The following is a 27,709-nucleotide window of genomic DNA, read 5'->3' as shown; positions in this document are numbered from 1 at the left end:
CCTCAGTCAACTAGGCTACCGCAGATCCACGGCTGGTCGAGAAAAAATAGCATTTAAAAGACTCGGACGATGGGCGGGACTTATCACAAGAGTTGTCCTTGAGCGATTCGCGTCTTCGATATGAGAGAAACGAGCTAAGCGCCTTTCTCTGTGAGACATTGTTTGCCTATGCTATCATGTGTCTCGAGGTTCATCCCAGCATGCATTCCGATCGCGGCAGTTGAGCTAAGGCAATATTTGCGTATCCATGAATTAAATCAATCAATCGAGGTCTGATTTTGACTTATTTGTCCGTACCGAGTCCTCCAGAGCAATTTTCCACCTTGTACGATGGTTATTATGTCTTTATTTCTATTTGTAAAATTTGAGGTGGGATAATGGCGGCTTCTCAAGAGCAACGAGGTAGGCGATCTTTTGCACCAACGAACAGAAAACTGATGGCGAAAAGTAACCAATCGGAACCTCCCAAAAAAAAGAATTTGCCTAAAATCGGAACTTCGTGGTTCTGCGCAGATTTACCAGTCAGACGCGACATCTCAAGGAGAAAAAAAACTCGCGGAAAGCGAATTTTAAAATTCTACACAACCTGACGTAGAGACATGATTGGCTAAAAAACACAACGATTTTTGATACATCCGAAAATGAAGCAAAAATCGAACACTGGGCGAAACGCTCAAGGTCGCAGAGGCATAGGGAATCCCATAGCGATAGCAACGGAACGATTGTAATATCATGGGGAACTCCGTTCCCATGACAAAAATATATTATTGAGCTTTGATTCTCTCAAAAGTTGTTGAGGGAATAAAAACCTACAGCCCTGTTCAATCAAAGCGAACGGAACAAGATTATAAGTGGGTTTTCGGATAGATAACTGTTGGCGCTCCCCTGTAGGTTTGTTGTCTATGCACTTGGATTGAAGGCGAATTTCGAGTGAACGATGCCTACCAGTACCAGTGGATTCACAACACTGTTTAGCAATATAGATGTGCAATTTTCAAAAGTTCATTTTATTCACTTCAATAGAGGGGGGATCCGTTTCACTTAGGTAGAGTTGTTGCCTATGCACTAGGATTGAAGGCGAACATAAAGTGATGGATATCCACCAACAACATTCACAACTCATATTTTTAGGCATTATCTCAACGGGACGTTTTCATGATTTGTCCCAAGTCCGAATCGCAAGAATGAAGCTTTAGTTTTTTTTATTTTCCCCAAAAACTTAGATTTTTCCCAGTTACCGTCTCCACGGGACGGGGCTCTCACGCTCCTGCGACAAGTTGGCGCGGGACAATAAATGAGTAAAAATCGGATATTTAATCAAGAATTGGATAATAATCGAACATGATGAACAATTGGACAAATTATTTTAATGAAACAAACACGAACAATAATTGAGTGAATAACAGTATATCGCACAGTTCGCTTTCTCTTATTCTTTCCTCTCTCAGTTGAATCGGCACACGCGAAAACGTCCGATGTCCATATTTTGGATTTTGAATTTTTGGGCTCAACGTTATCTTTGAGGGTAGGCGCATCTGAGTGCTTTTTAAAACATTTTAAAAAAAATAACAGTTATTGAAACGCAAAACAAATGGAGACTTATTTTACAACTTTCGAGCAGGTCTTGAAAATAATTAGAGGTGTGTTGTTGTATTCCCTGGGAAAGACAAAATGTATTGTTTGAATTTGAATTATAAAACTTCATTTCTTGGATAGTTGGATATTGACTTGACTGATTCCGATGAGGCAACTGGAGTTTGCTTTTCACTTACCTACTGTGAGACGGTTACTTATCGTAAAATTGCAATCGAACCTCAATAATGGGTTTGAAATAAACAGAGATCGACAGAACAGCATCGGAAGTGAGAGATTGACCGTGTTACATAATTACCTAGTCTTAATATTGTCCCAGGCCGTTTAAGTTCAACTGATAAAACGGATGCATTCGGTGCGTTGTGGTTTTGCATCTCGATTTGCCCTTTGTGCCGTTAAGGACAAATAATTTTATATTTATATTTTGTGTCGCTAAATTTAAGCATAGCTTCATTGCGTTTTTCGTTATTTTATCGGTAAGTGCCAATCCATTTAAAAATAAATAATATTTGCGTGAAATTAATACCTTTGGGCGCATCCTTCTTATCTGTTATCATGAGATGATTTTAATGGGAACTAAATTGTTTCGACTTTAGATGCACCTGAAGCTTCAACATTTTTTATCACTCTCTAATTGTGTGATGGATTCTGCGTGTGAGTATAGTTTCTGACAGATGCGAAACATATGTTCATTGGATTATTAATGCTATTTATGATGTGTCCTCTTTTTATCCTTTGTGTTTTATTGATAAGGCTCCTATCACAGTCAACGCGTCATATTGCAGTCATCAAATTTGCATATCAAACTGATAAAGGTCCCCACCCTGTGCTTGAATGAGACTTATCTCATTGTTTGGGGTCAGAGTGAAATGTTTTGCATGTTAGTAGTACGAGTAGAATCCATTTTCGTACATTTTTGCATGCACTTTTTGTCTTGTTTGGGAAAAGCAGTAGGTAAAATTCAGTCAAGCTCTGGCTGGCGGACTGATTATTGAAATTAATAGACAAAGCGTTAGGCAAAGAAGACGTAGTGTACGGAGTGATCCTATTGGTTGAAACGGGTGGTTGTTAGAGGGAGGGCTGATATACTGAAAATATCAGTTATCGAGCAGTGCTCTCATTTCCCGGAACTAGCTCCAAATTCCGGAGCTTTTGAGATTTTTCTGAATTTTTCCCGGAACTTTTGAACTTCCCGAAATGTTCCGGATCTTTTGCATTTTCCGAACTTTCTCGGAACTTTTGGAAAAATCTAAAAGGAATCCCGGAACTTTTGATGATTATGGAGTAGGGAAATTGGAACAAAAAAGTTCCGAATTCCGGAACTTTTGAAGGACATGGAATGGGAGGATTGTCATCGAGAGACACCTGCTGAGTGCTGAGTGCTGATGGCTGATAAGGAGTAACAAACAGATACCTCACACCTTCGCAGTTATCGAGCCTCCTGCGATAAGGGTGACTTGATCGTAATCCAGAGGGAGTCCAGCCGATCCAGAGGGGAGGAGGGAGGGGCAACCTTGCAGGCAACGCAGGAACGATTGCATAATGTCCGTGGTCGGAAAGTTGATAAGCTGAGCATCATAGGGACGTTCGACTAATAAGTTGATGGATCTGGACGATACGTCTATTTAACGTCCACTCTGCTTCCGCGCCGGTGGTGTCTCCGCTTCAATCAAATGTGCGGTTTGTTCCGTTCCGCGCAAGGATATAACCTCTCGAAGGTACCGACTTGCTTTTGTTTATTTGTTTTTTACTTGTTTTAGCAAAACTGAGCCATTAACACCCAGAGCAGAGATCACGAAAAGAGAAGTACAAAAAATTAAAAGAAGGGACAAAGAAAAAATAAATTAAATTTGGAAATTAAGTTGTTTGAAAAAGGGAGGGATTTGATGAGACAATTTTGAAAGTATGGTATTATTGTTATGCTTTAAACATGAATGTGTGTTTTGACAACTGTATTTGCTCAGGACAAGACTTTAGGAATTAATCAAGTACAGAAGAATATTTCATATCACTCCTAGCTGCTGTCACAAAAATTCAGAGCAGATAAGAAACCAGTCGCTTTATAAATACATGGCTCCTTCTTAGAATTGTCAATTTGATCAGCGAGTACACTAATTTCACTACAACAAAAATAGAGACGATAAAAATTAAGAACTTGCTGAATTCCATAAAATGCAGTCATGTATTAGCACTATTTCACCGAATTCACGGGGAGTTACCCTGGCTCATTTTCGATCAATGTGTCTCGAGATACAGGTTAGTTTTCAAATATTTTATTCTTAATGACAAGAAAATAAAAAAAAATTCAAAGTTTAGGACAGTACATAAATCACGTAGTTATTCTCATAGAGAAATTTTAGTATAGAAAATAAAATCATCCCCTAAATATCGTCTATTTTTTTAGTTCATTTTTGTTTTAAAAAAGTTTGAATTAGGCTAGCTGTCAACTTTGAGGCAAGCTCAAGTTCTTGAAATAAGTTTAGACTTCACGAGGAGGTGCAAGAGTACATCGAGAGGACTTTTAGTAACGGGGGGAGTTCGCAGTTACCTCGTGCATTCCTGAACCGATTTTAAAAATCGTTAATATTTTTAAATGCTTAAAGTATGCTTAACACGGAGCTCTTCGTTTATTTAATTTACATATTTTCATTCGGAGGATATAAAATAGGGAAATTTATTTTTGCGTAATCCGCGTACACAGTGACTATGCTCTCACTAAACCGATGAGTCTCCGTTATTTAGAAAGCAAACAAATCAAAATATCTATACATAATAGATTTTTAGAAAAACAGTCCTGTGTGGTGGACCTAATATTCATTAAGTGGTAATAGATAAATTAATGTTTGTTTTTTTTCATTATTTTACAATTCTAACTAAAATAAAAATTCCATCTAATTCAGTATTGTACAAAGTGCTACTTTTTTATGCAATCAAGACAAGCTTTATTGGAATGATCAATAATAAAATACCTATATCACAAAGAATTTACATGAAGAAGTACAGATTTTTTTTCCTTTTTTTAATTTTTTACGTCACACTAACTTCAAAGTCTTCATTTTGCTTCAGAAATTCTACGCAAAATAATTTTTTACATGCCTTTACGATACATCACCTCCCTAACATATCGATGACTAAGAAGCGAAACCACGTACCTCCGTCTGCGATGTTGCAGACGTCCTGCCAATTTTTCTTTGGAAAAAGTAATGGACGTAATTTCTCAAAAAATGCCTTGATTTCTCTACTCTGTTGGCAGACTATTCTGTGTAAATGCCAATCTCCAAAAGCGGCTTGTTTCCCTTCAAAAAAATAGAATAGGACCGGAGGATTTGAAACATCGCAATGAAGATGGATAGTTTCGCGCTTGACGCAACATCATCACCACATGTCATAACTACATAGTGGGAGTTTTAGTTCCCCGGTGGACCCTCTCTTGGCGAATGTTCTCTCTTTTCCAAACTAAAAATTATACAAATTTTGCCACTATATCCACACATTTTTAGAAAAAATTCCTTTTTCCCCCTATTTAATGCTCAATTACGTGTATATTTTGGTGTATTTGCCATGTGTTTGGCCGGGAGTCACCTGGTGTGACGCAACACTTGAGGGGCTTTGTTGACTGTTGATTTGATGTGATTATTGACCGTAGGAGAGTTTGCCAATGACGGGAAACATATATTCTTAACCAGATTACCCTCATTTATCTTGCGTCATGCCATTATACTCCAAAAACATGTTAAATTCAAACTCTACAAGATTCGCGTACGGTGCGAAGTCTGTTCAAGTTGCACTCATTATTCAATTACAGGATTTTGACTTCGGGCTAGAAATTGTTGAATAAGGAGGTTAAGCAGTCAATTCAATTGTATTCTGTTTTAATATTTAGCCTGGCTATCTTTTACAGGCTTTTACATATTTGAGTTTGATGAAATGCTGCAGTGATAAGTATATTAAAATATGAACCATTTCAAGGCTTAAAGTTTTAGTGAAAACCTCAAAAATAAAATTAAAAGTTTGATCAATCATTTGAAATTTACCTTGTTTGCAATAATGATATACTGGAATTTTTACACTATATCCAGTGGCGCCAAAATGTGATCAAATCGTAAAATTCCGGCCAAAGTATCACAAGCGCCATGCGACGTTTAAAAATTTCCGCCCACATTTTATTTTTATACAGAGAAATTGTTTGATAAAGCTGTCTGAAAATTTCACTGAACTTTCTTCGTGCTGCCGGTAAAATTTTCAATCATATTTAACCAGCAATTTTTCTTAAAAAAAATAACATAAACAACCCGGCGACGGAAATTTTTAAACGTCCCATGACGCTCGTGATACTTTGACCGGAAGGCGACGAAATTAGAAATGGACAAATGTAAAAATTCTCACTTTCTGAGGATGATTGAAGGAAAAATTTTGCGACAGCCCCATTACCCTAAAATTTTGGCGCTTTATACGATAGTTAATTTTCATCATGTCCTCTGCCCTTTAGATTAGAACTCAGTCAGTAGGTAAAAAGAGGTGGCATCTGTTTTTTCTCCTCACATGTTGCACGACACGAAATTCCAGACTGTGATTTTATTCTGTTCTAGCCAGAATTATGACGAAAGAATGTGACGTTAAATTCATATCACTCTGCTCCGGGATCGCTGTCTCCGTTGTGGCAGCTCTCTCATTCATTCTATGGCCGTGGATCTGCAAATTCGTTATCAGCCTGGTGAGTTGCATGTTTGCTTTGCATTTGACAACTTGCCGTACGCAGGTTTCTTCAACATTTTGCCCATAAAACACATGGATGAGATTTTGAAGTTAGCCTTCTATATAAAAAGCACAGGGTGATCCAGAAGTCCGGTATCATCAGCATCGAGCCTAAACCCTGTATCTTTTGAACTTTAGAAAAATATTTGAAATTTTGTGAGTGCTCCTGCATCAAATACAACTACTTTTGGGAACCCCTTAAATTTGAAGGGATCCACCCTGAAAAAGTGCAAGAGCTGTTAGGGTTACGAAGGTGGTGCGAGATTTTTGGATCACTCTGTATATATAAGGAATGCATAGACATGAACGTTAAGTCTGCGTTGCAAAGTGAAAACGCCGTATAAGCATTCGGATGATGCCAAATTTCTTATTTTAAAAATATTTATTTTGAGGAAGTTCATGAATATTTTTCCTTGAAATTTTCAGACTTTTTGGATCAAAGTACCGACAAAATCCTGTAAAAAATCGAAGGAGGAACATTAAAAAATGTTCCTGAAAATTCGCGATTTGACGATGGAAATTAGGCAACGCTTATACGGCGTTCTTGCTTACGGCAGAATGAATAAAATAAGGTTGTGGTCGGCTTCTTTCCATATTCATCAAAATCATCAAATTAGATTTGGGAAGAGGTAAGGAAGTTAAATTCTCGACAAAAAAATGCTTACGTAGGAAACGCCAGACGATTAGGTCAAATGGCGTTATTTGGCCTTTTTTGCGCCCCACATCTGTCAGTGTAGGATGAGATGCAAAGTAGAGAGGGCAAGAGACGCAGAAAAGCTCGTATAACGCCAAATCGTGTGACGCAACCCATTTTTCCCGCGTTGACTCATATTGACGCACTTAAGAAAAGTTCGACGAACCGCAGGTAAAGATCCTGCAATGTGTTTTAAAATAATGAAATATATAGTTCTTTTTTGCTGAGGTAATATGGTATATTTGTCCCCCTTATGTAATCAGCACCTTACTTAGATTCTCATCGATGGAATGGTATCAGATTTTTAAAATGTGCGAGTTTTTATTCATTATAAAAAAATTCATTTTGAAGGTATTTGAGCCTTTTTATAGGTTCCTTCAATATGCAAACGAGCATATGGTAATGGTTTTAGATTGACCTATTTATTTCAATAATTGCAAGGTGTGTGTTCGAGTACACATTTTTTTAAAACTAATAAAAAAGGGATAATTATGAGATTCTCTTAAACAAATCAAATGATTCAAACATTGGAATGGTATATAACCGAATCGAAATCGCATATCGTAAGGAGAGGATTTAACTATGAAACAGATGGGACAACTGGTAATAAAATACCATGATAAAACTACAAGTTATAGGATTTTAGAACTGACGAGATGTGTCAATGAATTGAGTCAGCATCAGTTTTTAGCTCGACTTGTACCAGTGTACTCAATGTAGACTCCGAGCGTTAAAAAAAAAAATCTCTTCAAATTGAGTAGAAAATAATATTCCAAAATGTTTGAAAATGCACATGATGATAAGATGGGATGTACCAGCTGAACTTTACAAGAATGATGTATGCATGAAGTGAATTTAATTATTCTAAACTATAGGAAATGATGAAAATCATCGCTAATATTTCTTTAAATTTTCAGAAACTGCCGCTGACACCAACTTCAGACACATATGCAATTTGGCGGGACACGCCAATTCCAATGCATATAGATTTCTACTTCTTCAACTGGACAAATCCGCACGAACTTCTTGATCCAGAGAAAAAACCTGAATTTGTTCAAATGGGCCCTTATAGATTCATGTAAGGAGACGTATAATTTAACTAGCTAGTTACGTGCCCCTGGCCGCTACGCGGCCCAACCCCCAGCGGAGGGTGCGTTGCGCCCTTTGAGGTTCGCTTAGCGGGTCACCGTCGGTTCAGTTTCCAAAATCTGAATAGAGCGGACTCCTCTGATTGTCGATAGCCGCAAATCGTAGATATGTACTGTGGAACGATATAACAAACTGTGACGAAAAATGATTATTCAGATAGTCATGCAGAGAGCTTTGAGTATTGATATTTTCAGTCCAATTCTTTCACGAAGACGAATGTGTAGGTGCACTGACACCAGAGGCTTCAGTCCGTCCTTCACAAGAGCGCCAAGGCTTTTGCGGTTAACGGCTAAGTTTCACTTTGTGTAAGAGCGGCTCCTTTGTTTTGGAATACTTCAATGAACTTCATCTACCATGTGGAGACTCCGTACATGCCCAATTTAGAAATAAGAGACGATTCCATAGATTGTATCAGTTCTGTGCATATCCTACGACTATTATTCAGTAAATGATGCTTACATAATCTCAATCTCCAAATCAGTGGTCACCATGTACCTCCATTGCGATGTTTCAAAATCTCCAAAAAAATAACTTTTTTCTCACTTTGGCGTAGAATTTGATCTCAAAATAGAATCAGTATAAAATTCTATGCACAAGTCAGTTTTAAAAAAAAGAAATACAAGTAAATAAGTTTTTTTTATCTTCTTCTGCTTCGAGTCCCCATAAAGAAAACGGATACCATTCAAAAATTCCACCCAAGAAGCTTGAGATCTGAAGTAACATCGTCAGCAAATTGGCCAATTAGGGGTCACCCTGGTGGCCCTTCACTGGCTACCACTGTCGTAATATGGTATTTGTAGTGTTTTGGAACTCCTCCTCGTGGGTGGCACTGTAGAGCAAACTTTTCTTCTTAATTTAAAAAAAAAGAGAAAAAAGAGAAGAAAACCCTTGAAATGTATGCAGAATATTCTTCTGACAGAGGAAAATAATCAAGGAAGTTTCCAAGAAATTATGTCGACTGATGGTTTCCCAAAGAAAAAATGAAGTATGCAAGGAAGTTTGCAACGCCGCAAATGGATCATACGTGGTTTCCCACTTTGACCGTCGAAATATTATGAGTATCTATTTCTTATTAATCTGAACGAGTTATCATATTTTAGACGTACTAAACAGTTTACGAGGCTGGGGTGATTCTATTTATGTGTTTTTCTTTATATTCGATGACATCTAAATCTTCACTTTTACTAGCACAATGGCGACAACTTGAGACCTTTTCATGAGTTTTAGACAAAAATTTCAGACAAAAAAGCGACAAAAAAGCCCGAGACAAAATCGTATCGTTGCAAAATTTCTACCACCCCTGGCTGGGAGTGTTGTACCAAGCACCACCCCTCTTATTTGCGAAGCAAAGGTAAGAAAAAGTGTCAGCTTCCATCGGGAGCTATGCGAAACTTGAATCGATTTGATTTCATGCGATGGGCTTGATAACTGGTCTCATCCGACAACGAGCTCATCTCGGATGCGACCCGGGCTTTTGTCGGCGGAACCAACAATAGACTTTGATTGATGCCAGCTTTCTGCGGGTCAGATTTAATTGAGGACCTTCATTTAAGTTTTAATTGGATCTTTTTAAAGCGCCCCTGTTTAAATCACTCGTGCGGCCGGCTACCACACTGCTAGGTTCCTTCTGACATCGGCGCTTAATAACCGATTTAAAAACTCAGCCTTTGACCCTGCTCATAATCAGTTCTTAAAGGATCTTGATATTATCCTAACTTTTTCTGAGATGGAATATCAAATCTTCGCTTGGCTAACATAAGGACGTAACTACAATTTGAGATGAGCTTGAGAAAGCACTGAGTTATATGGACAACGTAGGGTTCATCGTTGAGTGTAGTTACGCCCTTACGGCAGGAAGGCGACGAAATGAATCTCACAAAAACTACGCTAGGATACAAATTCACGTTTGCATTTCACTAATATTTTCGGCTGGTAATGACTGTTGAGGGGCTCGAACACATAAATAGAATCACCCCAGCCTCGTAAACTGTTCAGTACGTCTAAAATATGATAACTCGTTCAGATTAATATCCCTCCATATAAGGGCCTTAAGTAAGTGTCAAGTATAAGCCTCAGCCCTGCAGGGATTCGACTCGGAGGAGCTGAAAAAAGTAACTCTTCCGTTATCACGCTTTGTCTTGTCATTTTGGCCTCAAGTTTGAAAGATTTTCATCTTTCCGTGTTGATTACAGACAAAAATTGTGGTAATGCCATATTTCCTTGTGAATTTGTACACAAGAGTAGTTGAATGAATCGCGAATCCTCCGTGATTTCAGGAAGTCTCTCATTAAATTTATAAAGAGCTCGGAGATGGTAAAAAATGAGCAAATGATAACTGAGACATTGAATAAATTCCAACCATTGAAAACCAAAATTACTGTAATTTAATAATAAAAATTTGATGTCACAATAATCTTTTAATTTCAGAGAGACTAAGGAAAAGGTCAATATCACGTGGAATGTAAACCACACGGTCAGTTATCAACAGAGGAAGTGGTGGTATTTTGATGCTGAAAATTCAAATGGAAAATTGACCGACAACATAACTACTCTTAATGTAGTAGCATTGGTAAGCACTTTATCTTTAAAATAGATGCGCAATAGTGTCTCTAAAGCTGTCTTAGAACTAGAACTAAAATAAAAATAAAGATATCAGATTCCTTAATTTATTCATACCTATACCTGTGTACGTGGAAACATATCCAAGAAGTGAGAGGCAAAACATCACTGTCAAACTTGAAAAATCGTCAAATATATTGCCTAGCAGGGCATCGCAGTCTGGCGATATATAGGGAAGTTTTTAATCTGTAAGGATGATTTACGATAAGTTTGTGAATAAAATTTGAAACTATGTATTCATGATATTAATGAGGCTTCTTATCCACTCAATTTTTTTTTTTTTTTTTTTTTTTTTTTTTTTTTTTTTTTTTTTTTTTTTTTAGTGAATATCTAAATTCTAAAGGTGAAAAATAGTTTTTGACCAGCATAACTAGTTGAAAAAGCATCACTCTGTAGTCTGAAAAGTCTCATCAAAAAATATACTTATCCTCCTCTCCCTTGAGTAATTGAGTAATACCTTGAGTAAATCGTAGCGGGTTATACGAGTGAGTTTGTACCTACGGAACGAGAAAGAGGAAACACCTCTTAGCTCATTTTGCCCAGAAAATGTGAATATCTATTTTAAATCTAAAAATACTTAAATTTTTATGGCAGGATCATACATCATATAATTGACCTCTTTTCAGTTTGATATCTTTTAATATTTGATTACTTCCAGGCGGCATCAAACACGGTGAAGAATTGGGCTTACGTGATGCAGAGTGCGCTCTCGACGGCCATGTCGCAAACTTCCCAAAACATCTCGGTGACAAAACCAGCAGGGCAGCTCTTATTCGATGGGTATGAAGATAAGCTGATCGATCTAGCAATGAACTTTCCATCCATGATCACCGTCCCTTACGATAAGTTTGGCTGGTTCTACACGGTAAGATCTTAATTTTGCTATTTTAGTGTGCAGGAAATTAGGAATCGCCCGTTAATTTGCAAACGGCTCGCGAGTCTCTTCGACACAAAGCAAAGAATTTTATCGGCATATTGTAGGTTCCACTGGGAAATGACTTCATCCTAGATTGGAGCGCCTTCATTTCCCCATGATAATTCACGCATGCAGTCAGTTTTGTTGCGTGTTTGATCCAAACCCGCCGTTAAAACCTCTATGGCACGGTGTTACTACTTATCTGTAACAACACATTTTTGGGGTTTTCAAAAAATTGCACTATTCTTCTGAGGTATGATGCTGCAAACTATTGGTCCGTCATATACAGAGAAGTTAGAGATGAATGGCCTTTTTTGACGTACGGGGAAAATGTTTTAGTGTGTCATCCTATCAGGATACGTTTGAACGCGTATGTAAGAATTTAAATTACCATGTGAGGTAGGCGAAAAGCTATAAATATTAAAGCCTAACAGAGCAGAGCGGCGTGCTGCCAGCGCGAGAGGCTCACTGGTGCCTACAAACTTAAGTGGATACTCCACGCATTGCACAATGCTTGAAGTATCCACATAGGTTTGTAGGCGCGCCAATGCGCATTTCGCGCTGGCCGCCCGCCCGCCGTGCGGGTGGCGGCGCCTGAAGCAACTATTTCACAACAGAGGTGTTGCACAGTATTATACGAAATTGAACGTATCAAAAATGACAGGCATCCTTTAAAAGTACAGATCTTTCCTCGCAAAATAAATCAAGATACTTATCGTACACAGGAAAACTCTAAGAGCCTTTGACTAAGGCAAATATCGACGGTGAAACTACCAAACCACGTATCTCGTTTGCGGTGTTTAAAAATCTCCGCTCACATTTTATTTTTTTGAAGTAGACCAAATCAATATCATTCCTTGAAATTTTCACAGAATTTTCTCCGCACGAAGAGGAAAAATCACAAAATTTTCAAGACTGGACGTTAAGTAGCTTTTCATTTAAAAAATAAAGTATGACAGGAAGTCTGCGACATCGCAAACCGAGATACGTGGTTTGGTAGTTTCACCGTCGATATAGAGTTTTATCCAGATCAGGCATAACAAAGTGGGAATTTCTTGAAAGATAATTAAGTCCTGCTACACCAAAGAGGTGTAGAGAGTTTTAGTGAATTTGACCCTTAAAGTATCAATGTTCTTAAAGGCTCTTTGTTTTTACGAAAACTACATCACATATTTATGTTTTTCAACATCCAAAATTAATTCATTCCATGGCGGGTTAAACCCCCTAATGTCACTGCATGCACACCTGAGTTAAAGACTGTACCAAGTACACAACCACACATAAGGAGATAAAATAATATTTTACGAGTCATGGCAAAATAATTGGTAATTTATTCATATTTCGTATTTAATTCTGACTTCTATGTTTATCTCCTCATTAATACGCGTCATACAAATCGTCGGCGATTGCTAATGAATAATAACCTGCAACATAAATGTAATCAAAGACATTTTATTTAAAGTAAAAACCTTTCCATATTTCATAGAATAATATCAATGATTCTACTCGAGTTAGTTTCTGTAAAATTTTAGCACAGAAATTGTAGAAAATCCGCAATGAACTACTGGACAATGTACGAATTTAAGCATTCTGATACATGTTTCTTGACCAGAATTTCACGTAGAACACGATTCGCACAACAAAAATTACCGAAATTAACTCCTAACAAAGATATTAACGTTTTTTTTTTCACATTGGTCACGAGGGATTTGAACTGCCCACTCATAAGAAACTCAAAGCTCTATACGTCAGTCAAATCGTGACCATGTGTTGTTCAAATTATAACAACTTGCTATAGCTGAGCCAAAGGGTCAAGATTGAGGTTGCCAGATTTGTATATCGCAGCGACTGTGTGATAACGTTTAGCGCGCGATGTGAGTCACGTACAGCATTGAGTTTCATGAGCGCGGTGGTTTGAATTCATGCATCAAGAATCTAAAACTATAAAGGAGAGGCCCCAATTTTGTACCCAATGTTTCAGCGACTTCCCGAAGGCGGATTTCCTTGAAACTTTGTACGCATGTGCGGTTCGTGCTGAAGGGGTGCAATTCGTCGTCCGATTTTCGAAATTTTGATTCTAAGGGTTGAAAACACGCTAAAAAAGGGTGACCCGTGTGTTAGAGCGGTGTTCCGCGATGGATCGTCGTCGTTTGGTCGTCGTGGTTTCCCTTCTTTTATTGCGTCTCGATCAGCTGTTTTTTCTGTCTAATTTTGGAGATTCCGAACCGGAGCAGTGTTGCCGCAATCACGAAATCTGTAATCCTCCTAATATATAATTCCGTAAGCCCGATTTCTGTTTCGAAATTGCGCCGCGACCGTCGTGCCCATACGGGTGTCGGTGGTGCCGGCGGGTCCCGCGGGGTCGGGAAAAATGCGGGGATCGCGCGTCGGGCCCCGCGCCCCCCGAAAGATCGCTTATCCCGTTCGTCCGCTGGGAGTTGCGCGGTTTTTCGTTTTCCCCGTGCTGTTCGTTCTCGGTCAGCTGATGACTCGGCTGCCCGAGGCGTTCGTCGTCATAGATATTCGTCGTTTATGAAGAATTCCGATTTTTTTGTACAATGCGCGTCGTCTTTTGAATTTTGTTAATATTTGTCGTGTATGAAGAATCCCGAATTTTTGTAAAGTGTGCGTATTCGTTTTAATAGTGGGAATGGATCGGAGTCGAAAACGTGGGCGTCCGGCGAAGCGTGGCAATGTTTCTCGCAATTTATCCGCGCGACGCAAAGTGCGACATGACGGCTATCTCAGTGAGATGGATAATGTACGACGTAGGGGTGAACAGGGAAATAACCTCAATCCATTTCGGCAGAGCACTGATAATTTTATCGAAAATGATTATCCGGAAAATAATTTCGGACTTTTAAATGTGAAGTGCCAGTATTGTGATGCGTTGCATTTCAAAAAAGAGGAGGTGAACGGCCATTTTAACAGATGTTGTCATAATGGTCTTCTCAGACTTGCCGAGCCTGGAATCAATGACCAACTTCGAGACCTGTTCTCCAAACCCATCTTCATGACTAACATTTTGAGGTACAACAGTTGTATGGCTTTTGCATCTCTGTCTGCTTCCAAAGCTCATATAATTTTGAACAAAATCTTCTGCCAACCAAATATCTGTATTAAGTCCTCATTGTGATCCAATGATTTATCCTTTGCTCTATATCCTCATGGCGAACCAGGCTGGGATCCTAAAATGGAGCATAATGGACCACGCAAGCAGCCAAATCACAAACATGTAACCATGCTACAATTCGCGTGTTACAGGCTTGCCATTAGAACAGCATTTTCCCATATTCACCAATCAAAGAAATTATTTCAACAATATATTGTAGATTTATATGTTCGTGTCGAAGGTGAGAGGCTTCATTATATTAGAGAGCATCAGTCCGAACTCAGAGTTGAACAGTATGCTGGGTTGCAAGATTTTGTTCTGAATAAAGCACGACTCGATAATATGAATGTTGGAAGAATTGTAGTTTTACCATCTTCTTTTGAAGGCAGCCCCCGTAATCTTATTCAAAGATATCAAGATGCCATGGCAATTGTCTGCGTGTATGGCAGACCAGACATTTTTTTGACAATGACGTGTAACCCGAAATGGTCGGAAATAACCGTTGCTTTAGCGCCAAAAGAAACTGCTGGAGATCGTCCAGATTTAGTTTCACGAGTTTTTCATTGCAAATTGGATCAATTACTAAGAGATGTATTAAAAGAAAATGTTCTGGGTAGAGTTGTTGCACATGTTTATGTAATTGAATTGCTAAAGCGTGGTCTCCCACATTGTCATTTGCTCTTAATTTATTAGCAGAAGATTTGGTTCAAAATTTAAAGTCGTAAATATGGATTGTTTCTCATGGAAGAGATGAATTAAGGACGGAAATTTTGAAACACCGCAATGGAGATACGTGGTTTCGCACTTCAGTCGGTGCGATACGGACATCCATCAAGTTTAAAAAAATGCATCAAGTCCCCGTCACCGCCGACCAACGCGTTTGTCGATCGAATCAACTACAGGTAGTATGAGCAGGGGGCAAAACGCCTTCAATTTTTTGAACGCAATACGGACATCCGTCGAGGTTGTGTAGTTGTATCAAGGCGCCGTAGCAAACGCGTCCCATTGTCTATCGTTACATACGAATATAAGTTGAGAGGGGCCAGTCATAATGCCTTCAATTTTATACATACATATTTTTGGGCAAAATGAGAGACGACGTTTCTCCATTTGCGACGTTGCAGACTTCCTTTGAAATTGTATTTCTCTTTCGAGAAGCTGGTCAACATAAAACTTAAATTTTCCGTGATTTTTCGTATTCGATAGCAGAAGATTTGGTTCATAATTTAAAGTCGTAAATATGGATTGTTTCTCATGGAAGAGATGAATTAAGGACGGAAATTTTGAAACACCGCAATGGAGATACGTGGTTTCGCTCTTCAGTCGGTGCGATACGGAAATCCATCAAGTAGAAAAAAATGCATCAAGTCCCCGTCACCGCCGACCAACGCGTTTGTCGATTTTATCGATCAAGTCCATTCGATAACGATCCAACAATCGACCCGCAGATAGTATGAGCAGGGGGTCAAAATGCCTTCAATTTTCTGTACGCAATACGGACATCCGTCGAGGTTGTATAGTTGTATCAAGGCGCCGTAGCAAACGCGTCCCATTGTTTATCGATACATACGAATATAAGTTGAGAGGGGCCAGTCATAATGCCTTCAATTTTATACATACATATTTTTGGGCAAAATGAGAGACGACGTTTCTCCATTTGCGACGTTGCAGACTTCCTTTGAAATTGTATTTTTCTTTCGAGAAGCTGGTCAACATAAAACTTAAATTCTCCATGATTTTTCGTATTCGATAGCAGAAGATTTGGTTCAAAATTATATAGGCTTTGGAAGCAGACAGAGATGCAGAAGCCATACAACTGATGTACCTCAAAATGTTGGTCATGAAAATGGGTTTGGAAAAGAGGTCTCGAAGTTGGTCTTTGATTCCAGGCTCGGCAAGTCTGAGAAGACCATTATGACAACATCTGTTAAAATGGCCGTTCACCTCCTCTTTTTTGAAATGCAAGGCATCACAATACTAGCACTTTACATTTAAAAGTCCGAAATTATTTTTCGGATAATCATTTTCGATAAAATTATCAAAAATTAATAAATACATCTTCTTACAGCAGTTATTTATTTTTTAATTTCAAGACTGCTGGGTCTATAAATTACTACCATATTTACAAAATTGATACTCGCAAACATGTTTTTTGTTTTTGCTGATGGGTACAACAACAGCCCCCATATGTAAAAATATTTGTAGCTTCTGAATAATTATATTAAAAAATATAAATATGGGCATAATAGGTATAGTAAAATATATTAATACAAAAGTTATTGTTATAACATGGTGTAATTTCATTAATGACGGTTTATCACCGTGCGAAGCACGGGTTGGTTGCTAGTCATTAAATATCTTCGGAAGGAGTTGATTTCGTAATTTTCGCTGTGCGCATCGTGTTCTACGTGAAATTTTGGTTATGAGACGTGTATCAGAATGCTGAAATTCGTGCCTTGTCTACTGGTCCATTATTAGTTGTTTCTATCACGGGACTTGACACTTTTCGCCCTCAGAATTTTCTTTCTACTGTTCAAAAAAATCGTTGTAACACGGATAGAACGACGAGTAGGTAGCTGTTGGAAGTAATTCCAAGCTAACTAAATGCATTTTTGCATTATTTGATGTTTTATAATATCTCTCAATATTTTTTGTTTGCCTATAGTGTTGGAAAAAAGGCCAAAATAAATTGACTCATACGCTTATTTTAAATTCTTGGGGCTATAGAGAAATGGATCAGCTGAATTTGATGGTTACTTTAATATTGACGTAGGGAGCGAAGATATCGAGGATTTCGGACGGATCCGAAATTGGAATTATGCGAGTCGAACGGATTACTACGCTGGAGAGTGCGGCGAGCTGAGGGGCTCGGGCGGAGAATTGTTCCCTCCGGACATGCAGCAAACCAAAATCACCCTCTTCTCACCTGATATGTGTAGGTAAGTTTCAGAAATAGCTTAAAACTAATGGAATGACGTTCGTTCCTCAGAGATATGGACATATTTGTGCTAAAAGGACGAAAAGAAGGGTCAGAAGTGCGCTCGTTAGTTGAGGTCCGTATGAATGATGGGGAAGTATAAAGCGCCGCGATGACGTCAGTGCCGACGACACCGCTAACTGGATCGAGTCAAAGGGAGAGATTGGACACAATTTGGAAACTTTAAAAGCTTTTATCTTCGTCAAATTAAAACTTTGACACCAATTCTGTTTATTCCCGTTTGTGGCACTAAGAAGGCCTAAAATACGGGAACCAATCAGAAATGGATTCACATTGTCTTTACTCTCAGTAGAAAGGGACTCTATCGTCACCCTTGCTTTGTTTGAACTTGGATTCAGATCGGTGATTCTGGAGTATGAGCGAACGGTGGAGCACTCAGGGATGGAGGGCTATCGGTTCGTGGGCGGGCTGGACATGGTCGACAATGGAACCCACGACGCTGCCAATGAATGTCTTTGCGATGGCGAATGCGTTCCTCAAGGGCTCTCTAACGCCACCTCGTGCCGATATGGAGTGCCAGCCTTCATTTCCTATCCCCATTTCTACCTTGCGGACCCCGTCTATCGAGAGGACATCCGCGGCATGCGTCCCGATAAAGACTTGCATCAGTTTCAGATGACCTTTGAACCGGTAAGTGCAGGAGAAGTTGGAGAACTTATCGACGGTGTAAGTCGGCAATCACATATCTCGTTTGCGGTGTCTGAAAATCTCCGCCTCTATGTTATTTTTTAAAGGAGAACAAATCGACAGTATTCCTTGAAGTTTTTGCAGAATTTTCTTCGCACAGAGAAAAAATTTCACTGCAGTTTTAAAGAATAGCCGTTGAGCAGTTTTCCGTTTAAAAAATAAAGTATGACAGGAAGTCTGCGACGTCGCAAACCGAGTTATGTGATTGCCGACTTACACCGTCGTTATTCATACCAAATTAGAGTACCAATATGGGGAGAGTACGGACGTGTCGGTAATTTTGAGGTTAGGTGATGGAGCTCCTGGGGCCCAAAAAGGAAGCCAATCTATGAACTCGAATTATTCACAGCCCGAGTAGCATTTTTCAATGTAAAAGTTGCAACAAGTTGAAACAATGTTGGTATTAGTTACAACAAAGTTGCAACTTTCGGTAAACGTTTGGTCGATTTGTGCCGATTTTCGGCGATTTGATCGGAGGACAAAGTTGCAACCTGCTGAGATTGCAAAATTGCTGAACCAAAGTTGTTTAAAATCTAAAGATAGGCAACCAGCAATACTTTGAAGTTGAAACATGTTTCAACTTAATTGCAACTAGTTCCAACAATGATAGCTCCTTCGGGGGAGAGAGTAGGCAATCTGCACATCAATCTATTAGTTGCAAGAATCAAACGATTTTGTTGCAAGTTGTTGCAACCTCTGCTCCTTGGGAGTGATTTATTGTTACAATTGTTACGACCCGGTGTTGGTAAAGTATGTGCTTGACTTACTTTTTGCATAAATTTACTCATTTTTGCGAAGAACGCTCATTTATAGACATTCTTGGCCATTCTGGTCTGATATCGGAATCTGAAGATCGGCAGTGACATTTTTCGTTTTCAAAGGTTGGTTGTCCTTCTGGGCCCCGAGAACTCCATATTTCGACATGTCCATACTCTTCCTATAAAGATACTCTATACCAAATTAGCGAATTAATTCACGTGTTAGACTTGGGTCGGTCCCCAAATATGACTGCAGAAGGCACCGAATTGTTTTTCTGAATATCATCAAAGAACTATTGGTCAAATTAATACCCATCGGATGAAAGGCTCCAGACTTGTACCCAAGGAGCAATAGATTGCACTTATCTGTCTATGCGTGGAAAGTGGGGTGCGGCCCTCTTCGATTCATTCACCTGGACCCCAGTAGAGAATGAGTGGGATTCCGCTAAATATGTGCGTGCATGACACATCGATAGCTGAAGTGCGAAGCCACACTTATTTCCATTGTGGTACTTCAAAGTCCCTGGTTCTGATTTGTTTTTTTCAAAGCGAAACAATGTGGCTTGACATTTTAACATAATTTTATGTGAATTGAGAAGAAAAATCAAAAAACTTTTCAAGAGATTAAGTCGACTAGTTTTCCAATGAAAAAATAAAGTATGGCAGGAAGTGTCCAACGTCTCAATCGGAGATACGTGGTTTCGCACATAAGATATCGATGTAATTATGCCATGCACGCATATGAAAGTACATGGAGTACATATACTCTATTTTCAAAATTGTGTCGCAATAAACGAGGAGGTAAGAATAGCTCAAAATCGCTCTTGAGGTGACTCAAGTTAACATTTTCCATCTGAGACCCCCTTGTCCCCTCGATGTCCTTCTTTCATTTTAAACATTTTTCCGTGGATTAATGCTTTTGCGATGGAAATTTGTATCAATTTTCGAAGTATGGGTTATTTTTCTTTAAAGTATCTCACATATTTATTTGAAGTATGAATTTTTCACTAGCCTCCACAATAATGCATTAACTTTGCTTTCATTTCAGACAACTGGAGTTCCTCTAGAAGTAAAAGCTAGACTGCAAATCAACATTCTACTAACAGCCAATCCTTCAGTAATGTAAGTAACATAAGTCATTAATACGAGGTTCATGCATAAGTAAAGTTCCCTACCTTATATCTTCCGAACGGAAAAAGATAACTAAAATCGGTTAAAGATCATGTAAAAATCAAAACCAATCAGTTGGTAACTGTTTTCTACTGTGGAAGTTTTTCAGCTCAGGGAACAGATGAAAGTCACATAATGCTAAATTAATGGAAAATGGAGGATGGAGGAAAATCTCCTAATGCAAACCATATCATTCGGAAGTGATAGCGCTGTCAATGACTGGTTTCGGTACCAAGATAAGAGCTTCTATGCGGAAGACATCAAGAAGCTAGTATATGGACACCAGAAATTTCAAAATAGAAATGGAGAGAACGTCAAAAAGTGAAGTAATGTCTACTTAGAGTCTACTTGAAGTATGTCTCAATGTACGATTTATGACCGATTCCATTTATCTCTTTTCGTTCGGAAAATACAAGGCAGGGAACATTAAGTTTTGGATGGCCCTCGTGTTTAAGGTGGACCTAACGTAGGCACTGATAAGAAAGTTTAGATGGCCCACTGATAAATTTGAAACTTGGTTGAACATTTCTAAATTTGTTTATTGTTTTTTCATTTTGGAAAAAAAAATTAAAACTTGGTTGAACATCTCTAAATTTTTTTTATTGTTTTTTTCATTTTGGAAGAAACAAAATTTTATTGCATACTAGATGAAAAAACTGAAAACAGCATATAAAGATACAGAGTTGCGTTTCGAATTAAGAAGATTTAAGCGAAAATCGTTGATCCTTCGAGAGGAAAAATACAAAATAGTGAAGCCAACACGTACCTTCGCATTAAGTCATATGCTTTGTCTGTCGACATTTGAAGGTTCGATCAAAAATTCTGGTTTGCTGTCGAGAAGTACAAATTTTATTTAAATCGGTTGTATAGGCGCTCCAAATAATCAAATTCTAAGATTGTTTTGGGAAAAAGTCTTGTCGCGTTTTTTCTTGGGCTGTAGGTGCGAGAGAGATCTGCAACGGGCGCTGTCCATATCAATATTGAACTAAATAATTATGCGTGGACAGCTATGCAGCACGCATGAAACATATTATTTATCTGGTTTTCTCTTTTAAAGAATAAATATATTTTCTTTGGTATGTTCTTCTTAACAATATTATTATTGTACTTCATTTCCTAATTAGGTTGTTCGAGAAGGTTCCATCAATATTTTTTCCAATGATCTGGTTTGAAAATAAGGCGACAATTACTGAGGAATTAGCAGAAGAAGTAAAATTAGCATTGTACATTTTTGAAAATGGAAGGTACGGCGCTGCCATGGTTCTATTCTTAGGAATTTCTTTAATCCTGATTACTTTGGTCGTACAACGGATATTTGAAAACCCTCAAGACGTTAGAAAATCTACACAATTCAGGTAATCTTCTTTTATATATTCTCCGCACAACGATATTTTGGCGGTAAATAGACACACTTAATACAAATACTCTTTGAATGGAATTTCGATAATCTCAGGTCAGAAAACTTACAGAATTAGGCTCATTCATTCATTCATTCATTGAGATATTGGCTGCATAAGAGGTAAAACTTGTTCTTGAACTGTGGCATGCACTTTTACATTCTGCATTCTGAACTCATCAGATTATTAAAATACAAACAGATGGCCAAAATGCATGCGAAAACCATATATCTTCGTCTGACGTTGCAGACTTCTTGTCAGACTTTATTTCGTGGGAAACCAGTCAACGTAATTCTTGAAAACATCCTTCATTTTTATTCTCTCTTAAAGAATATTCGGTATAAAAGTCAAGCTGTAAAATTGGCAGCTTTTCTTCGAAAAAATAAAATGAGAACGGTAATTTTGAGACGTCGCAAGGGAGATAGGTACGTGGTTTCACACTTTGGCCATCAAAAATTACGTACATTTCCGTTAATACTCTTAGTCTCTTTCTGAGAAATTAGCATATGGCAAAGGCCGTGCAAAAAAGTATAGTGCTTTAAACACACGGAATATCTTCATTTTATTTTTGGCGTGGACGATTGACTCCCATCGATTTTTGCCACAAGTCGGAAAAATAATGAAGGCATAAGTGCTCTCGTAAAAACTTGAAGTTCTTGCATATCGGCGATTCAAAATTGTGGCCTTACATAGCTTTGATCTCGAAATAAAAAGTTGGTGAAAATTTGAAGGTCATTCTTGATCTCCCTCTATTAAAATGTATATTACAATTTATAGCACAGTTTTCTAAGCCCTATCCATGAAAGATTCCCATTTTGGTCCATTTGTGGGTGAGGAACCATTAAAATTTCTTCAATAACAGCGAATTGAGAACTGCTCTTAATTCTCTGAATGAAGATCCTTCTCTTTATTTAACGCATTTCAACAACCCCAACGCGACTTCCAAGATTTTTGAGGATCCGATGAAAATTTTGGGCATTTCTTCTGCAAAAATTCGCCGCCTTGAGCAATGTTAATGGAGTTAATACCAAAGTAGACCGTATGGTATCGGGGCATGCCGTTTCGAAACAGTCCCAAACAGTTTACTTCGATAACGCATCAGCAATACGTTTACTTTTTTAAAAAGTTATAAAATGAATGTAATGCATCAACTGAATTATGGTATGGTAATGTTCTGTTGCAGCTTATGTCCCCAATAGTGGAACCATGTTCAAGATCAGGAAACTGGAGGCATAGAAATATTGAAAATAGCTAATGCGAACGTGCCAAATGAAAATTTGCTTATCAAGAAGTACTTATGCTTTGATACATACTTATTGTGGTCGATTTCTTTAAAATGGAGATTTATATTGATCAGTTTTTATACAATTGATCCAAGATCTCTAATTGGACTGGATTTTGCAATTTGGAACTATAAACTCAGGCCGGTTTTAAACACAACATATGTGCCATTAGTTTCTCTATGCACATGAGTGTTTTTTCAGATGGGCCAGAATTTATAGTTCCAAATTACAAAATGCAGTCCAATTGTAAGCGGCCTTTAACGCCGCTGACGGTCCCTTAAGTACCAAATATGTAGATAATGAAGGACTGATTAAAAGCCATTTATTGATCACTCAAACGCTAAAATCAAAAACTATCAAATTTTGAAAATTACTGTTCTCCATTCATTATGTTTTATTTTAATTATTTCTAAATATTTTTTTTTAGCTTTACATTATTTTGGGCTTGATGAATAGGTTGCACACATATCAATAACATTAGTTTGCACGAGTGATGAATTTAAAAAAAAGACAAAAAAGAGAAAGACAATATTCAGCTCCCAAGAAAAGATTGTCCTAGCGATTATGTCGTAATTTCCTGGACAATTTCACGAACGAGATGGAAATGCCGCAATCAGGAAACTCATATTCTCTCTAGAAGATAGAAGAGAATAATATCGTATTATTTTTCTAAACGATAAAAGCCGATTTTTCTTATATTTCTAATTTCATATTTTTATACTTTGCCATTATTCATACCTACTCTATCAAATAAACAATTTTTAGATTTGTCAATTCTATTCTGGGTCTGAGTTTATCTTATCTCACCCAGAGAATAGGTTTTGCGTCTTGTTAATTTTTTCGATGTCGTTCGTTATTTATTATTTAATTTATGGAGTTATTTTCTTGGTCCATCGATACGTGCTCTAATAACTGAAGCATATTTTAACATTAAACAACTCCTTGTGTTAGCTGTATCTCCTTCTCCGTGATTGTTTTGTTTGAATATTTTATTAGTCTTAATATTTAAATTATTTTGAGTGATTTTATTTCAATTTACGTTCTCTCATGTAATTTTAATTTTTTTTCTTGTTGATTTTTTGTATTCACACCTTGTTTTTGTGTCTTTTAAATTCTTCTATTTTAATTTATTTCATTAAAATATTTTTTTATCCATAAAAATTGTCTGAATATTTGTGTGAATTAGAGCTGCTGCCTTTACGAGGACGAACAATTTAGGCAGCTATTTGGACTTGTGCGTACGAACATCACTGCACTCACGTGTTAGGTATCAAAAGGGTAGGATATAACACGGAGTGAATAATATCGTCAGAAAAGTCCACAAGCGGAACGCCTTCATTAACGAAAGATACCTGTATACATGCACACCAAAATAAATACATAGCGGGCAAGGCGCTTATTTAAACAATGTCAAGATTCATAGTCTCCTGCTTTAGTAGTATGATAATTCTTTACGGGATTGTCTATTTGATTTTTCTCTCATGACCATGGGGTTTCAGAACACTTTGAAATAGAACATAAATGTCAAAGGTTATAACGCAATTGAATCCAAGTAACATTACTTTTTATGTTTGAAAAATTTTAAAGGGTGGGGAGCAATTTAAGGTACATATACATGCCAATGGCCTGAGAGCAAAACTACGTATCTCCGTTTGCGACATGACAGACTTTCTGTCATACTTTATTTTTCCTTTGGAGAACTAGTCAACGTAATTTTTCAAAAATTTCCATGATCTTTTCACTCTGTGAACAGAATATTCTGTCTAAACAAGCAATAAATTTCACTTTTCTTCCATTCGAAAAAATAAAATGAGAGAGAACATTTTAAAACACCGGAATAGAGATACGTGGTTTCGTACTTCAACCATCGATGTGCTAGCTCGGACGATGAGACCTCGTCTCCGTTAAGGAAAATATTGCAGGTTTTAAATCAATTGTGGAAGGTGTTTCTGAAAAAAATAATGGGAAACATAGGATTTCTGGCTAGAGATATACAAACCCAAACGGTATGCTTGTTTTTGCCAGGGTAAAAATTTGCCCTTTTGAAAATTTGACAAAAAGGAGTATTCTAAAAGCAGGATGAAGGAGAAAAGAAAGAGAAGAGTGAGAGGAAAAGAGAGGAGAGAAAGTGATAGAAGAGGAAGCAGATGAAGCTTCAGAAATTATACGCACTATATTTCATTCGAGTAATATTACAATCTCATAGCAATAAAAATAAGACAAGAAAAATGAAAATTACACACATTTTTTATGATATTGATAAGGATATATATTATGTAAAACTATGTTATTACAAAAATTACAAAATTGAAAAACAAGAATAGAAAGTAACATCAGCATATCTAAACCCCTATTCTAAATATCGTATGGATAATTGATGCCTGTAAGGCTTCAAAATCCCCCGAATACCCTGAGTTTATTATTTTCTTCGGCGTAGCCGTAAAGTAAAAAAGTCATAAGAAAAACCCGTCTTAATTTGATCTTTCGCGTCCTTCTTTTCTTGAAAGAGCACGCAGTTGATGAATTACAATAATATATTCTAAGCTTAAACCTAAAAATGCGTGATTAGCGCATGCGAAGAAAAAAAAAAGAAATTACGTTTTCAAACTTACTAACTTTACCAGCTAAATTACTGACTCATACTAACCTCCTTTTATTAATTGCTTTTTTGTTCAAAAATGAAGATTTAAATGAGTGCGCACTTGCATGATGCGCCAGCGTGTCATACAAATGAGATTCTCTAGGATGAAGAAGGGCCGTGACCGACGCTCGCCAGAGGGAGAGGGCCGTTGAAACTCAAGCTTGGCTTTAAACTTTTACTGGGTAAGTCCTGTAAAGCTTTTCACTTTCTCGCTACCATAGGGTAGAGGAAGTATTGTCATCCTCCAAGGGGGAAAAAAAGTTGAAATTCCATCATTTCTCGAAGTTTTAAGGTCCCGGGAGTCAAAATAACCATACTTAAAAAAATGCGTGTCCGTCCGTCCGAAATCTGTCTCCAGCGATATGTCGGAATCTATCTGTTCGATTTCATAGGAATTCTTATATCCGGCTAAAGAAGGCTACAGAAAATCATATAGCTGGCTGTAGAATGCGGAGAAAATCATACGGCCGGGCTATACGAGGCGATAAAAAATTATGCAGCCGGGCTATAGTTCCTATCGCCGGGCTTTACACTTTATCGCCTGGCTGTTGCTTTTTCGCCATCGATTATAAAAGGCTATAAGAAATTGTGTAGAAATCCGTGTGCTTTGGAAATCATTAAGTTTGATACAGCACCACCTTAATATTTACAAAACACACAATTTATTTTCCTTTAATACATTTTTTTTCATCAATTAAAATGAGAATAATTAAAATGAGAATAATCCACACAGGATGTGCAAACATTTCAAAATCATGAGTTGAATAACGCTGACTTCGTCAGACGGAGCGGCGACGCACTGGCGCCTACAAACCTAACAGGGATACTCCACGCATTGCGCAACGCGTGAAGTATCCCTGTTAGGTTTGTAGGCGCCAATGCGTGTTTTGCGCTGGCTGCCCGCCTGCCACGGCGCTTCAAGCAACTATTTCACACCAGAGGTGTTGCACAGTATCATACGAAACTGAAGGCGCTCTAATATATTAGTAATGGCAGGTATCCATCAAAAGTACGGAGCTTTCCTCGCAAAATAAATCAAGATACTACGGCCAAAAAAGAGAGCGGTATTCCAAAAACTCACTAAGTCCTAGCATCCGTGATTAGTAACGTAGAGGTACATAGAGTCGTAATGTATGTGGGAGAGCTGGCGCCATGTTCCGCTCTACGAGTTCCTAGCCCGATGTGCGCGGTCACTTTTTCGATACATATTCGATCCAAAATGGCGGCGTGGTATATGGCCGGGTCCCCGTGTATCGCAAACAATCGATTATGCATCGGAAAAGGGGACCCGGCGCCGCACAGGAATCTCGGAATTCGGGACCTGGAAAATGCTTAAAAGTGGCGCCAGATCTCCCACTTGCATTACGACTCTATGTACTCTATGAATAAGGGTTGGATGGAACGACTCATCTTACGAATCTTCACCTGTGCAGTAAAAACGATTTTGAAGCGGGAAGCTTAAAATTACGCATATTGCTTCCGCAGATTGTGTGCTCATCGTGATTTTTGAGTCATTTTCTGTGAGAGACAACTCTTCTTTTCGCTCTAGCTGAAGTTTGCAACAGCAGGCCCATTGTCACCACTGCTACAGACGGCTCATCGGGCTGAAATGAATTTAATAAAATAAACATCTTTTGAAAAATCCGCATCCATTGGCCTAATCATCCAACTTACTAAACAGATTAATAGACGCAATATGCGATCCTTCAAAAATCCAACATACCTCGGGCTAAATCCTCCGGGTTGCCCGACGCCGTCATCATTCTTGGCGGTTTTCTGAGGAGCTGCCCTGGCGGGTCTTGTAGGCCCTGCAGTGGTTCGCCATTGGTCCTCGTAACCGGCACCTGAATTCTTCGTCCTTCTGGCGAACGTTGCTCAAATCGTGCGGATTCCCGTCGAGGCTCTTGCCGAAATGCAGGCTGAATAAGGTCGAGCAA

General features: G+C 38.2%; 2 protein-coding genes across 7 annotated transcripts in view; one reads left to right on the top strand and one right to left on the bottom strand.

The window, feature by feature from the left end:
• The first annotated feature begins 1,888 nt into the window (after positions 1–1,888).
• Positions 1,889–24,292, top strand: LOC140225803 (protein croquemort-like). Of its 5 annotated transcripts, none has more exons than XM_072305743.1 (10): positions 1,889–2,069; positions 6,187–6,307; positions 7,960–8,120; positions 10,619–10,760; positions 11,469–11,675; positions 17,566–17,777; positions 18,175–18,466; positions 20,330–20,403; positions 21,576–21,806; positions 23,032–24,292. In XM_072305743.1, exons 2-10 carry the CDS (start codon positions 6,191–6,193, stop codon positions 23,045–23,047), a joined length of 1,452 nt encoding a protein of 483 aa, XP_072161844.1. In that variant the 5' UTR covers positions 1,889–2,069; positions 6,187–6,190; the 3' UTR covers positions 23,048–24,292. The 5 variants fall into 5 exon arrangements, with proteins under 5 accessions (XP_072161844.1, XP_072161843.1, XP_072161840.1 ...); XM_072305742.1 differs by having other exon boundaries at positions 6,183–6,307; XM_072305739.1 differs by lacking the exon at positions 1,889–2,069 and adding an exon at positions 2,110–2,247 and having other exon boundaries at positions 6,183–6,307.
• The window catches only part of LOC140225804 (uncharacterized), a 71,306-nt gene continuing 67,224 nt past the window's right edge, over positions 23,628–27,709 (bottom strand). Inside the window, exons 4-5 of one of the 2 annotated variants that reach the window (XM_072305745.1) lie at positions 27,496–27,709; positions 23,628–27,376 (exon numbers count right to left, since the gene is read on the bottom strand). In XM_072305745.1, coding sequence (XP_072161846.1) covers positions 27,369–27,376; positions 27,496–27,709 — 222 coding nt within the window. In that variant the 3' untranslated portion in view covers positions 23,628–27,368. The other variant, XM_072305744.1, reaches the window with a different exon arrangement.

The sequence above is a fragment of the Bemisia tabaci genome, unplaced genomic scaffold (assembly GCF_918797505.1).
Source record: "Bemisia tabaci unplaced genomic scaffold, PGI_BMITA_v3".
NCBI classification, from domain to species: Eukaryota; Metazoa; Arthropoda; class Insecta; order Hemiptera; family Aleyrodidae; genus Bemisia; species Bemisia tabaci.
Note: the sequence above shows the minus strand (reverse complement) of the source record. Positions and strands in the feature narration are given on the sequence as shown.